The following is a 15,685-nucleotide window of genomic DNA, read 5'->3' as shown; positions in this document are numbered from 1 at the left end:
TCAGCTCTACTCTCACATTTTCATGTATATCTCTCAGGGGCAGCCTGCAGGAATTCTGACCCTGCCGCTTGCCACCAACCAGCGGGACAAACGACACATACACTTCAGAAGTTCATGAAGCAACTTCCGCTTTATTCAGATAACACCCTCAATATATAAGCAGTCTCATGAATAAGCAATTGTAATCAGATATGTCCATCCAATCCTATTAAAGGTCATGCGATCACAAGCTCAAGCATACATGTAAGATATATCTGTCCCCGTGCTGAGTGGCTGAACTAATTATCATACAACCAATGGTGAACGCTTCCTGTTTTTCTCAAGGTGCATTCAGCATGCCCTTTGGCTCTCTGCCAGTCGCCATCTTGGATGCATGTGGCATAACCCTGGGCCCCGGGTCTCGCCTGCCACATTTCCCCCTGTCTGTTTATAGAGGAGACCGTGCCTGTCTTAGGTTGTCCACGGCAGAGTAACATCCTTACCTGTCATTGGACAATGAGACTCTAGCCATCATTTCCTGTCTTAGGTCGGTATGAGCTCCCCATGAATCTTACCTGTCTTTGACTACCGGTCCAGCATATTTAACCAGACTTGGGGAGATGAGCCAGCATCAACTGCGACGAGAGCTTGGCGAATAATGGCTGTTTCTCTGCGCCTCCTCATCTTCTTCCTGTTTTTGGGTCTCTGTTGAGGCCTTGACCAATCTCTCCGGCACCCAAATTGGCGATTCTGCGTCCTGTGGGAAAACACAAACATATCCTCGGGTCCAGATTAACACCAGATCCAGGCCTTTCCATTGTCCCAATAGAATGTCTTTCCCAGAGCACTTGAGGTAGATGTTTTTTATTAGGCTCTGAATGACGGTCAGCAGCCGATCGGCCCTCAGAATCGAGATTTAAAAAATTTAAAATGAACAAGGCAACAGATAATTTGTCTTTTGGGGATCTGTATGATGCCCCTATTCCCCCTTTTTGTTTATAAAGCATGTTTTTAAGCATTAAATGGGCATGCTCAACAATGCTTTGTCCAGTAGGATTATAGGGAATTCCTGTGACATGTTGAATACCAAAGGTGGAACAAAATTGTTTAAAGGCCTGGGATGTATATCCAGGACCAATATCTGTTTTAATTTGTTTGGGAACCCCCAGGATGGAGAAAGAGTGTAAACAGTGTGTTATTACACCTTTGGTTTTTTCTCCAGTATGAGGAGAGGCCATAATAAATCCTGAAAAGGTATCAATAGACACATGAATGAATTGTAGTTTTCCAAATTCTGAATAATGAGTTACATCCATTTGCCAAATATGATTGGGCTGAAGCCCTTTTGGATTTACTTCTAATGAGGGGTTAGGAATAAGTGTAGCACATTTAGCACAAGACTTGACTATGTCCCGAGCTTTTGCCTTAGTGATTTTATAGCGTGTACGTAGATGGAAGCATTTACGTGAAATTTGGAATGAAAAGTTTTTGCATTTTCAAGCGCATTAAAGATGTGTGAATCTCTGGTGGCCGTGTCTGTTAAATCATTGTGTAAACTTGATTACACAATGAGGACCTGGAAGGCCAGTATGAGCCTGAACATGCCCAATGAAAGAAGAATCTTTTCTGTCCCAGATAAGTTTTTGTAAGTATTGTAAATATTTAGTAATAGTGGAGGTGAGGGAAATCAGACCAGTTAATTCTAAAATTTGAACAGCATTAACAACGTATTTGCTATCAGAGAATAGGTTAAAAGGCTCATGGTGGGTTTTCAATACTTCTATAGTTACTAATAGTTCTGTTTGTTGTGCAGATACAGTATTAAACAGCAAAGTTTCTCTAACATTATCTATAGTATTAGCACCCATACCATATTTTTGATCCATCAGTAAATATAAGGGTAGCTCCTACAATAGGTTCTTTTTGGGTGACTTTAGTAAAAATTATAGGATGTTGACTCCAAAGTTGGAGAAGAGGATCAGATGGCAAATGATTGTCAAACACAGCAGAAGTACTAGTAAAGACTATAGCCCATGAATTTGAATTATTAATAAGATATTGTATCTGAGCAGTAGTATATGGAGTAGTGATTGTTGAGGGATGTGATCCAAAGGTGGAAAGGGATACTTAAGGATTAATTCTGCCACAGATTCAGTAAACAGGGATAAGACCTTGTTAGGAGTATAATTCATGTGAACCCATAGAATAGGACCCTTTTGCCAAAACACTCCTGTGGGTAACTTATTTGTGGTCAAGACAATGAATGATACAGGCTTAGCTAGGTCAATACGATCAAGATGAACCCTTTCCATAGCTGTTTCAACAAGCTTGAGAGCTGTTTGAGCCTTAGGGGTAAGCACCCGCTTAGAAAGGGGGTCAGAATCACCTTTAAGAATATCAAACAGGGGGCCCAAACTTGAGGTGGGTAAATGAAGGTAAGGTCTAATCCAATTAATGTCACCCAAAAGTTTTTGAAAATCATTTAAAGTTCAAAGTTTGTCCACCTGAACGGTAATTTTTATGGGTTTAACCATAGTTGCATTTATGATAGATCCCAGGAAATTTTTGGTGTCTGTCATTTGTACTTTATCAATGGCAATATGTAAGCCCCATCTTTCCAGTGACTTTAGTAAGGAATTATAACATTGCTCTAAGACAGGTTTTTCCTTATGAGCTAGCAAAATATCATCCATATAATGATAGATTAAAAGTTGAGGGTTAATTTGTTGATACACACCAGGGTGGAAATTAATCTGATTACCTGGCCCTTCATATGGTCCTTGGGCTAACATCATCTGATTAGCTTTTAGATTACTGTATGGGATCTCGGATGTGAGATGTAAATCCATCTGTTCCATGATGTCTCTCCCCCACAAGTTTACTGGGAGATGTTCAAGGACGTAAGGTTGGATGGTACCACTATGACCTTCTTCATCCTTCCATTTTAATATGGCTGCGCTTTTGTTAGGATTGGAAGCCATATCCAATCCCCTTAAAGTCTGATCTGCCTGTTGAAGTCGTCAGGCTTTGGGCCATTCTGTAATTTTTTGATAATACTTTTGTCAGCCCCAGTATCTAATAAGCCCTCAAAACTTTTGCCTTCTATCACTAACTTTGTCAAAGGTCTATCTTTTAAATCCAATGTTAACATGACCATATTTTGACCAGTAGAACCTAATCCTTTTTTTCCCCTAATAATATTCTTTGATGGATATTGATCATGGCAGCTGGGTAAGACCAACAATTGTGCTATGCGATCACCCTGAGCTATTATTGCTACACCTCTTGGTGAAGAAGCAAGGATTTTTATTTCTCCTGTAAAATCAGGGTCTATAACTCCAAGGACAATATTTAATCCTTTTAAAGCAGAAGAACTCCTCCCCAGAACTAGTGCCCCTTTTCCTTTAGGTAATGGGCCGACAACTGAAGTTGGTATTGGTTGTACTCCCACCTCTGGAGTTAATACTGCTCTGGCGGAGGCACAGAGGTCTGAACATCTACTTTCTCTTTTAGAAGCTCGACTTGATTGTTCTTCTTTTACAGTTTCTAATATCTTTCCCCTTCTCTTAACTGTTCTTGAAATTTTGGCTTTTTGGAAGTCAGACAGAAACTAACTAATGTCCATATCGCCACAACAACAACAAACAGAAACGAAACAAGAAAAGGTAGCACAAATAACACCTTACACATATTCATTTACTACAGGACGTCGCTGTCTCTTGGGACAGCCTTTCATTACATTCCCTCACTAGGGGAATCTTCCATTATGCTCCCTCTCTAGGGGAACCTTCGGTTAAAACCTTAAGGCAACCATTTCCTCAAATAGGGAAACCTGCTAGTTGAGTGTGCTAGTAAAAAATTTTCTTCTTTATTACTTACCTGAGTGCTCACCATTCCCCGTGCGGGCTACCACTTGCCGCTTGCCGCTGACCAGCGGGACAAATGACACATACACTTCAGAAGTTCATGAAGCAGCTTCCGCTTTATTCGGATAACACCCTCAATATATAAGCAGTCTCATGCATAAGCAATTGTAATCAGATATGTCCATCCAATCCTATTAAAGGTCAAGCCATCACGAGCTCAAGCATACACGTAAGATATATCTGTCCACACACTAAGTGGCTGAACTAATTATTATACAGCCAGTGGTAAATGCTTCCTGTTTTTCTCAAGGTGCATTTAGCACGCCCTTTGGCTCTCTGCCAGTTGCCATCTTGGATGCATGTGGTGTGACCCTGGGCCCTGGGTCTTGCTCACCACATGACCCTCCTGCACTTTGCCTGGCCTCCTAGGTCTTCCTTTGAAATCTCAGTGGAGGCTTCCATGACCTCCTAACTCCAGTATCCTGCATTCTTGCAGAGCTGGCACCACATAAATGATGCCAAGACCTGCTACCAACTCCAGGTGTATCTGAGTCCTCTGACCATGGCTTCAGTGGCCCTTAAGTGTCTGCACAACTGAACATTATTTAAAGAATCCTGGGGAAATAACTTCCTAGGTCCCTCGTATGGAAACAGGATGCTCCTATGGTCACTTTTCAAATGAGTTTTTATTTTTACACCCTTAATAGGTGTAGTTTTATAACATGCTCTCAAGTGTAAGATACTTAGCTTCTCTTTAGTGGTGGTAATCTCTTCAGCAACCACATCTTCTTGGCCCCAATTTTACATATGCTTCTTTGGCCAAACTGAAAGCTTTTTGAATCTTTCTTGTTTTGTCCCCCCCCCCCCCCATTATCCTAGTAAACTTGAATAAGAGCCACCAGCAATATCCATGCAACTTCCTGAATTTGTGCTGCCTTGAAATTTCCTCCAGCAGATTAATTAGTCTGTCAAACATAGATGGAGCCTTACACAAAGTCTCAGATCATGGGCAAATTGCAGACAAGTTCTTGCTGTAATGTGATTGTGTAGTCTATAGTCCAGTTTCTAAGAGATTCTTCATTACCATCTGAAACTTCATGAGCATAGGCTTTTTATTTTTTTTTAATTTTTATTGCTTGTTCTATTTAGTTATACATGATAGCAGAATGCATTTTGATTCATTGTACACAAATAGGATACAATTTCTCATTTCTCTGGATGTACACAATGTAGAGTCACACCATTCATGTAATCTTACATGTACATAAGGTAATGATGTTTGTTACATTCCACCATCTTTCCTTCCTCCTGCCCCCTTCTCTCCTCTCATTTCCCTTTACACAATTCAACAGTCCTCTCCTCATTTCCCTCTATACAACCCAACATTCCTCCATTCTTTACTTATGCCCTCCATCCCCTACCCCTGTTGTGTATCAGTATCTACCTATCACAGAAAACATTCAGTCTTTGGTTTTTTGGGATTGGCTTATTTCACTTAGCTTGATATTCTCCAACTCCATCCATTTACCTGAAAATGCCATAATATTCTTCTTCTTTATGACTGAATAATATTCCATTGCATATATATACCACAGTTTCCTTATCCACTGATCTATTGAAGAGCATTTAGGTTAGTACCACAATCTAGCTATTGTGAATTGAACTGCTATAAACATTGATATGGCTATGTCACTGTAGTATGCTGATTTTAAGTCCTTTGGGTATAAACTGAGGAGTGATGTAGCTGGGTCAAATAGTGGGTCCATTCCAAGTTTTCTGAGGAATCTCCATACTGCTTTCCAGAGTGGCTGCACCAATTTACAACCCAACCAGCAAACTATGAGTGTACTTTTTCCCCACATCCTCGCCAACACCTATTGTGATTGTATTCTTGATAATTGCCATTCTAATTGGAATGAGATGGAATCTTACGGTAGTTTTGATTTGCATTTCTCTTATTACTAGAGATGGTGAACATTTTTTCATGTATCTGTTGATCACCTGTATATCTTCCTCTATGAATTGTTTGCTCAGTTCCTTAGCCCATTTATTGATTTGGTTCTTTGTATTTTTGGTGTAAAGTTTTTTGAGTTCTTTAAAAATTCTGGAGATTTGTGCTCTATCTGATGTGCATGTGGTAAAAATTTTGTCTCACTCTGTAGGCTCTCTTTTCACATTATCTATTATTTTCTTGGTTGAGAAAAACTTTAGTTTGAAACCATCCCACTTATTGATTCTTGCTTTTATTTCTGTGCTTTGGGAGTCTTGTTAAGGAAGTCTGGTTCTAAGCCTAAATGATGAAGAGTTGGGCCTTCTTTTCCTTCTATTTGGTTTTAGGGTCTCTGGTCTAATTCCTAGGTCCTTGGTTCATCTTGAGTTTTGTGCAGGGTGAGAGATAGGGTTTAACTTCATTTTGCTGCATATGGATTTCCAGTTTTCCCAGCACCATTTGTTGAAAAGGCTTTTCTCCATTGTATGTTTTTGGCACCTTCGTCTAGTACAAGATAACTGTATGAGCATAGTCGTTTTAGTGTTCACATTCTTATCAACATTCTGATCTTCTGAGCTCCCATCAGAATTATCTCTTAACCTTTCCTTTTAACATTCTAGGTTTTCTCCAGCCTACATCTCCAAACTTATCCAAACTCCTCCCACAAACCAGTTCCAAAGGCTTCTGAACGGCATGGTCAGGTTACTCACAGCAATAAGCCCACTTCCCGGTATCAATTTTTGTGTTAATCAGGTTTTCATCACTGTGACCAAAGTACCTGAACAAGAATAACTTAGCAGACAAAGACCTTATTCTAAGCTCACAGTTTCAAGGACTAAACCTCTGAGTTTGTGAGCCAAAAATAAACTTTAGGAATTCTCTGTTGACATATAATTTTAAGCACCTAACTAATTTTAGAAAAGTAATTTTAAGCACCATCTGATTTTAGAAATGTAAGACACTGATTTTATGCTTCAATATTTACTGTTATAGATTTAGTTTTTATTTTAGTGTTCTCCTCAAAATAAAATGTTTTGAATCCTTTTGTTGTTGTTGCTTTTAGCAGAGCCTAAGTGTAGGTTTCCTTTGTGTATACACTTGGGAAGTTTGTCAAGATTTTGAATCTGTGAGTTGATTTCTTTAATCAATTTTGGTTACCTTTGAGCTATTATTTATTCAGCTATTACTTCTATCACTTCTCTCTCTTTGGAAACTGCAGTTATTCATATGCTATGTCACTTGACTCTGCACAACACATTCTTCTATCTGTTTTGTTGTTATTTATGCACTTTAGCCTTTCTGTGTTTCACTTACAGCATTTCTAGATTAGACTTTCTTCAAGTTTATGTGTTTCCATGTCCATATGACTCACAGAGACATTATTTCACATTTTTATTCTGTACATTCAGGATAATGCATGATTTTTAGAGTCAGTTTGTTTTGGCTATATTTTTATTTTTACTCATTTACATCTTCTCCCTAGAGTTTCTTTAACATACTTAAAATAGTTATTTTAAAAACATGGATACTAATTATAGCTTCTGGAGTCAAGTGTTGGCTACTACTAACTTTATTTTCCCTTCCTGGATATATTTTTTTCTCCTTTCATGTGTGCTTTAATTTCCATTTGAGGCCACATATTTTGTATGAGATAAATGTAATTTACTCCCACCAACAAGAGTGTCTGCTTTCTCTTCTTCTAATTCAACTAATTTGGGCCTGAGTTACATTTTAGTTTGAGTCAGTCCACTTATGGTATTAAAAGATGCAAATAGAAGATTGTGTGTGTGCGTGTGTGTCTGTGTGTGTGCACATGTGCATGTTCATGTTTTAAATCAAGAAGCTGGTTAGAGTCTTCTTCCTGTAACCCAAAAGACTATGATAAATTTATCTGCTTCTCTGATGTTTTGACTTCTCTTTTAAAACTGATCCTGAGTGATTTTCAAATATAGCAAATATGCTGATGAAGATACCAGCTGTGTACTTAAAGCAGGCCTCTTTTTCTGTTGGGACTCTTTGTCTGAGACTATGGAAATTTTAGTCCAAAGCTCTAGCAGGGAACATTGATTCTGTACAAGTTTCAGAAAATTTTAGGCTAGACACAATATCTGGCTCTTCCTTTCTTCATTACCAATTCTCTGTTTATTCAAACTCTGAACATTAATCCATATCCAGAGCTGTCAGTTATAAACAGGTAAGAAATAACCAGAGACCATATGTTTGCATGAAATAGGTTCTCCTCACTTAGATTTAGGTCATTCAATCCTCTCAATCCCACAATTTACTTTTAAATGCGACCCCCCACCCCGACCCCCCACACACTGTTTTTGTCAGCTTTCCTGCTGCTTTGATTAACATATCTGACCAGAACAATTGTAGAGAAGGACAAGTTTATTTCAGGGCTCACAGTTTCAGAGGTCTCAGTCCATAGACTGCCTTCTCCATTCTTCAGGGCTCCCAGTGAGAGAGGACCAACATGGTGGAATAGTGTGGCAGAGGGAAGCTGTTCACATGATGATCAGAAAGCACAGAGACTCCACTGGCCAGATACAAATATATACCGTAATGATCTACCTACCCCAGTCACACCCTACACACCTTTATTTACCACTCAATCCCCATCACCCCCATGGAAGGGTTAATTCACTGATTGGGTTAAAACTCTCATCGCCCATTCATTTCTCTTCTAAGCTTTCTTGCATTGTCTCATATATGAACTTTTGGGGGACATATCACATCCAAACCATAACACACATACACACAGGGGATGGATGAGTAACCATATAGGTATTTTAAAAAGCAAAGCTAACCCCATCATACCATATATTTGCTTTTATTATTTGTAGATTGCCACGGACCTCCTCCAAGAGGAGGTACAGAAATTCTGTCAGGTTCCTGGCCTGACCAGACTTATCTAGAAGGTACTCAGGCTATCTACAAATGCCGCCCTGGCTATAGAACCCTTGGCACCATCATAAAGACATGCAGAAATGGAGAATGGGTGGCTGTTAATCCAGCCAGGATATGTCGGAGTAAGTACTTCATTTTTTTTTTTTTTTTGGCGAAACTTATGAAAATGTTTAGTGATGAAAAGGCTGAATACTTGATACTGTAGCAATACTGGTTGAATTATTCACTCTTATCATTTTAATACAAAACAATACATGATTTTTAAAAAAGGAGACAGTAATCCTGCAAAATTAAAAAATACATTCAATTATAAAATAATAGCTTTGCTATTGTTCATTTTCCTTATATTCAATGCTGTCCTCTTATTTAATACAAATATCTTTGTTTTCCAACCCCTACATAAAATGTGCTCCAGTGTAACATACTAATATATATTTTTTTTCATTTTAGAAAGGCCCTGTGGACATCCCGGGGATACTCCCTTTGGTTCTTTTCATCTTGCAGTGGGCAATGAATTTGAATATGGTGCAAAGGTTGTTTATACATGTGATGAGGGGTATGTAGTCAATATAAAAAAGGTTTATAACTCAAATACTAAATAGGAACTGTACCGATTTATATTTAATGGCAAATAACTTGAAAATTAAATTATAATACATATCATTATATTTGTGTATCATACTGTCTCCTTAACACTAAGAAATTAAAATAAGCTATAATTACTTTTGTATAGTGTTTTTATAAGTGGATGGAAAAACCTTATGCATGTAAGTGTTCACCCAACACATCTTTTCTACATTCTACTATTTGTAGCATATAATGAGTTATTTATGTTGGGGACAATCAGCAATATAATAAAATTATACATTTACAAAATCTAAGTGAAACAAAACTTTCCTTTGCTTATAAATTTTACTTATAAATGCTATTAAGTTTCCATGTTATGCAAATTATTATCATTTTTATCAAAAGTGCTACCCTTTTAGAATTATTGACTCTATGCCTTCTAACCAACCCCTAAGTTTTCCAATTTTAACAATTCATATTTATAATTTGGTGAAGACATTAGCTATAGTCTTGCATCCGATTCTGACTCTCTTGACTTCATCCTGTGTAAAGTAGGGGCAAACTCTGCTATCGCCTCACTATGAGAGTACCTGCCTCTTCTTAGTCTCCAGCAGAACTTTGTCACTAAAATCACTGATATTTATTAGTGAAATGAAGTGTTTGGATCATCCAGCAAACTGAAGTATTTTATGTTAATTTTAAGTTCTATTAAGGGAATGCTTTTACTTATTAGAGGGGATGTTAATCATTTGACCCAGTTGTAGATGGTGAAGTAGATTATTCTACTCCCATAATTTTTGTCAGTCAAACATCCCTTTTGATCTTTTGTCTTCAGTTATTGCCCTTGCTGAAAACTAATAATTGAACTGACTTCAATGCAAACATCCAGTTTTATAATCCTATAGATAGGCAGTTTTGAGAAGTTTTGAAAACACTTTCTAAAAAAGTTGTCCATTCTGTTATTCTGTTTGTCTGGGTTACAGCAGCGTGAGCTATTGCTTTTTGTCAATCACTATCAACTTCTCTCTATTTCCTCTCTCCCTCCCTCCAAATATTTGGATCATGGGAAGCTTTCTGCAGAATTTTTCAGAATATCTGAAACATCTATGGGGAACAAATGGATCTCTGGTGTGGGTGGAAAAATAACCAGAAAATCTGCTTTCTCTGTTAGAAGAGGGTACTTTCTGCCTAGTAGAGAAGTTACAGGATTATCTTAATAGTCAATTATTTTGTTTCCTTTACATGATAGAGAGAGTAAATGCTTGGTTTTGTGACTAAAAAGTTACGAAAGGGTTTTCTTACCTTACAGAATTAGTAACAAATAAAAGCACTTTCCTTTTTTGAGGGAGGTTGTTAATTTTACTTTTGCAATGAGCAGAACAATCCTTATTTGCAAATGAAGAAAACAAATGTCCGTGAAAATTATTTGGTGAGCCTGCAACTCTTTCAAAGAAAAAAAGAGTGGGAGAGAAAGAAATTTAAGAAATAGACAGGTAGGAAGAAAACAAGGAAAGAAAAAAGAAAGAAAGGAAGAAGGAAGGACCCATTGATGGTAGGAAGGGAGGAAGATAGTAGGGAAGGAAAAATAAAGGAGGAGAAAAAGAAGGAAGGAAATGTGTAAATTGCCAATTCTCTTTGAAATGGAGTTTCTGGGAGGCATTTGGAATAGTATTAAGCTTAAAACTGCCTATAAATACATAATATCTTACCATTCTGTTATTTTTGTGTTTCAGATATCAAATGTTAGGCGAGAATAATTTTCGTCAATGTGAACCAGATGGATGGACAAATGATGTTCCTATATGTGAAGGTTGATGTAAAACTTTTTTATAATATATCAAAATATCTAAAATATCTATGCTTTTCCAGAATGTTTTAATTAAAACATCCTTAAAGTTTATAACTAAATATTTCTTAATTATTTTTATGGTTCCTAATATAATGCAGTTACTTCCCTTGCTGAGTACTAACCACTTAACTGCATATTCAATGCCAGTTTCATTGTCCTACTGGTAGGTGGTTTTAAGAACTTTTGAAAAATCTGAAAAAGTTATTCTTTCTACATTCTGCTTGTCTGGTGCAACAATGTATCTAGCAATTTTGTTTTATATTTTTAAATTTATTTTTGGTACTAGGGATTGAACCCAGGGGCTCTCAACCACTGAGCCACATCCCCAGCCCTATTTTGCATTTTATTTAGAGACAGGGTCTTGCTAAGTTGCTTAGGCCTTCACTAAGTTGCTGAGGCTGACTTTCTACTTTCGATCCTGTTGCCTCCACCTTCCAAGACATTGAGATTATAGGTACGCACCACACCTGGCAAGTCATTTTATTACTACATTATTTTGTGTTTTAATATGTATCAAACATAGGGGTTGAGGATATAGCTTAGTGGTAGAGTGTTTATTAAGCATGCATGAGGACCTGGGATTCACTCCCAGTACCTCAAAAATAAATAAATAAATAAGAAAGAGAAATACATAAATAAATAATAAAAATCACTTGGGATCCTTGTTAAAACTGAGATTTGGTTTACTAAAAATGACCTATTAAATCAGTATGTTTGGGGTGATAGGAAAGCACACCTAGAATTTTCATTGTAACAAGCATCCAGGGTCCTTTTACAGTACACAGTTTGATTTCCATAACCTTGGAAATTTGAAAATATTAAGTAAAATCAAAATAAGTACTCAAATTATTTTGAGCACTGAGGTGGAAGACGAAGGAAATTTAAGAACAATTTTTCTATTGAAGTAAATGTAAAGTTGGCTTTTATTTTTTTTATTTTTATTTTTATTGTAAACAAATGGGATACATGATGTTTCTCTGTTTGTACATGGCGTAAAGGCATACCATTTGTGTAATCATAAATTTACATAGGGTAATGTTGTTTGATTCATTCTGTTATTTTTTTCCCTTCCCCCCACCCCTCCCACCCCTCTTTTCCCTCTATACAGTCCTTCCTTCCTCCATTCTTGCCCCCCTCCCTAACCCTAACTCTAACCCCAACACTAACCCCTCCAACCCCCCATTATGTGTCATCATCCACTTATTAGCGATATCATTTGTCCATTGGTTTTTTGAGATTGACTTATCTCACTTAGCATGATATTCTCCAATTTCATCCATTTGCCTGCAAATGCCATAATTTTATCATTCTTTATGGCTGAGTAATATTCCATTGTATATATATACCACTGTTTCTTTATCCATTCATCAATTGAAGGACATCTAGGTTGGTTCCACAATCTAGCTATTGTGAACTGAGCATCTATGAACATTGATGTGGCTGTATCTCTGTAATATGCTGATTTTAAGTCCTTTGGGTATAGGCCAAGGAGTGGGATAGCTGGGTCAAATGATGGTTCCATTCCAAGTTTTCTAAGGAGTCTCCACACTGCTTTCCAGAGTGGCTGCACTAATTTGCAGCCCCACCAGCAATGTATGAGTGTACCTTTCTCCCCACGTCCTCGCCAACACCTGTTGTTGCTTGTATTCTTGATAATCGCCATTCTAATTGGGGTGAGATGAAATCTTAGGGTGGTTTTGATTTGCATTTCTCTTATTACTAGAGATGTTGAACATTTTTCCATATGTTTGTTGATTGCTTGTAGATCTTCTTCTGTGAAGTGTCTATTCATTTCCTTAGCCCATTTGTCAATTGGATTATTTGCATTCTTGGTGTAGTTTTTTGAGTTCTTTATAGATTCTGGATATTAGTGCTCTATCTGAAGTATGATTGGCAAAGATTTTCTCCCACTCTGTAGGCTCTTTCTTTGCATTGCTGATAGTTTCCTTTGCTGAGAGAAAGCTTTTTAGTTTGAATCTATCCCAGTTATTAATTCTTGCTTTTATTTCTTGTACTATGGGAGTCCTGTTGAGGAAGTCTGGTCCTAAGCCGACATGTTGAAGTTCTGGACCTACTTTTTCTTCTATAAGATGCAAGGTCTCTGGTCTGATTCCAAGATCCTTAATCCATTTTGAGTTTAGTTTCGTGCATGGTGAGAGATATGGGCTTAGTTTCATTCTGTTGCATATGGATTTCCAATTCTCCCAGCACCATTTGTTGAAGAGGCTATCTTTTCTCCATTGCATATTTTTGGCCCCTTTGTCTAGTATGAGAAAATTGTATTTATTTGGGTTTGTGTCCGTGTCCTCTATTCTGTACCATTGATCTACCTTTCTATTTTGGTACCAATACCATGCCGTTTTTGTTACTATTGCTTTGTAGTAGAGTTGAAGATCTGGTATTGCGATACCCCCTGCTTCACTCTTTCTGCCAAGGATTGCTTTAGCTATTCTGGGTTTTTTATTCTTCCAGATGAATTTCATAATTTCTTGCTCTATTTCTGTAAGGTACATCATTGGGATTTTAATTGGAATTGCACTGAATCTGTATAGAACTTTTGGTAGTATGGCCATTTTGACAATATTAATTCTTCCTATCCAAGAACATGGGAGATCTTTCCATCTTCTAAGGTTTTCTTTAATTTCTTTCTTTAGTGTTCTGTAGTTCTCATTGTAGAGGTCTTGCACCTCTTTTGTGAGATTGATTCCCAAGTATTTTATTTTTTTCGAAGCTATTGTAATGGGGTAGTTTTCCTGATTTCTCTTTCTGAAGATTCATCGCTTATGTATAAAAATGCCTTATATTTATGTGCATTGATCTTATATCCTGCTACTTTACTGAATTCACTTATGAGATCTAAAAGTTTTCTGGTGGAATTTCCTGGTTACTCTAAGTATACAATCATATCATCAGCAAATAGGGATAGTTTGAGTTCTTCTTTTCCTATTCGTATCCGTTTAATTTCTTTGGTCTGCCTAATTGCTCTGGCTAGAGTTTCAAGGACGATATTGAATAGAAGTGTTGAAAGAGGGCATCCCTGCCTTGTTCCAGTTTTTAGAGGGAATGCTTTCAGTTTTTCACCATTTAGAATGATATTAGCCATGGGCTTAGTGTAGATGGCCTTTACAATGTTAAGGAATGTTCCCACTATCCCTATTTTTTCTAGTGTTTTGAGCATGAAGGGGTGCTGTATTTTATCAAATGCTTTTTCTGCATCTATCGAAATAATCATGTGATTCTTGACTTTAAGTCTATTGATATGGTGAATGACATTTATTGATTTCCTGATGTTGAACCAACCTTGCATCCGTGGGATGAAACCCACTTGATCATGGTGCACTATCTTTTTAATGTTTTTGTATGTGATTTGCTAAAATTTTGTTCAGAATTTTTGCATCGATGTTCATTAAGGATATTGGTCTGAAATTTTCTTTCATCGATGTGTCTCTGTCTGGTTTAGGTATCAGGGTAATATTGATTTCATAGAATGAGTTTGGAAGGGTTCCCTCCTCTTCTATTTTATGGAATAGTTTGAGGAGTATTGGAATGAGCTCTTCTTTAAAGGTTTTGTAGAACTCAGCTGAGAACCCATCTGGTCCCGGACTTTTCTTTGTTGGTAGGCTATTGATGACTTCTTCTATTTCATTACTTGAAATTGGTCTATTTAAATTGTGTATGTCCTCCTCATTCAGTTTAGGCAATTCATATGTCTCTAGAAACCTGTTGATGTCTTCAAAATTTTCTATTTTGTTGGAGTATAGATTTTCAAAATAGCTTCTAATTATGTTTTGTATTTCAGTCGTGTCTGTTGTGATATTTCCTTGTTCTTCCGAATTTTAGTGATATTGGTTTTCTCTTGTCTTCTCTTTGTTAGTGTGGCTAAAAGTTTATCAATTTTGTTTATTTTTTTGAAGAACCAACTATTTATTTTGTCAATTTTTTGAATTGTTTCTTTTGTTTCAATTTCGTTGATTTCAGCTCTGAGTTTAACTATTTCCTGTCTTCTACTACTTTTGGTGTAGGTCTGTTCTTCTTTTACTAGGGCTTTGAGCTGTAGTGTTAGGTCGTTTATTTGTTGAGTTTTACTTCTTTTATTAAATGCGCTTCATGAAATAAATCTTCCTCTAAGTACTGCTTTCATAGTGTCCCAGAGATTTTGATATGATGTTTCTTTGTTCTCGTTTACCTCTAAGAATTTTTTAATTTCCTTCCTAATATCTTCTGTTATCCATTCATCATATAATAGCATATTGTTGAATCTCCAGGTGTTGCAGTAGTTTTTGTTTTTTACTCTTTCATTTATTTCTAACTTCAATCCATTATGATCTGATAGAATACAAGGTAGTGTCTCTATCTTCTTGTATTTGCTGACATTAGCTTTGTGGCATAATATATGGTCTATTTTAGAGAAGGATCCACGTGCTGCTAAGAAGAAAGTGTATTCGCTCTTGGTTGGATGGTATATTCTATAAATGTCTGTTAAGTCTAAATTATTGATTGTGTTATTGAGATCTATGGTTTCTT

At 36.9% G+C, this 15,685-nt stretch overlaps 1 protein-coding gene across 3 annotated transcripts in view; it reads left to right on the top strand.

Annotated features, from left to right (window-relative positions):
• The window catches only part of LOC124962142 (complement factor H-like), a 96,508-nt gene that overhangs the window by 15,364 nt on the left and 65,459 nt on the right, over positions 1–15,685 (top strand). For all 3 annotated transcript variants that reach the window (XR_007104431.1, XM_047521308.1, XM_047521307.1), the window contains exons 2-4: positions 8,682–8,867; positions 9,196–9,301; positions 11,046–11,122. Coding sequence is in view for 2 of the 3 variants with exons in the window: in XM_047521308.1 (XP_047377264.1) it covers positions 8,682–8,867; positions 9,196–9,301; positions 11,046–11,122 (369 nt within the window). In the remaining variant the exon portion in view is untranslated. The remainder of the gene's footprint in view (positions 1–8,681; positions 8,868–9,195; positions 9,302–11,045; positions 11,123–15,685) is intronic.

This window comes from Sciurus carolinensis, chromosome 12, assembly GCF_902686445.1.
Source record: "Sciurus carolinensis chromosome 12, mSciCar1.2, whole genome shotgun sequence".
In the NCBI taxonomy this organism is placed as follows: domain Eukaryota; kingdom Metazoa; phylum Chordata; class Mammalia; order Rodentia; family Sciuridae; genus Sciurus; species Sciurus carolinensis.
Note: the sequence above shows the minus strand (reverse complement) of the source record. Positions and strands in the feature narration are given on the sequence as shown.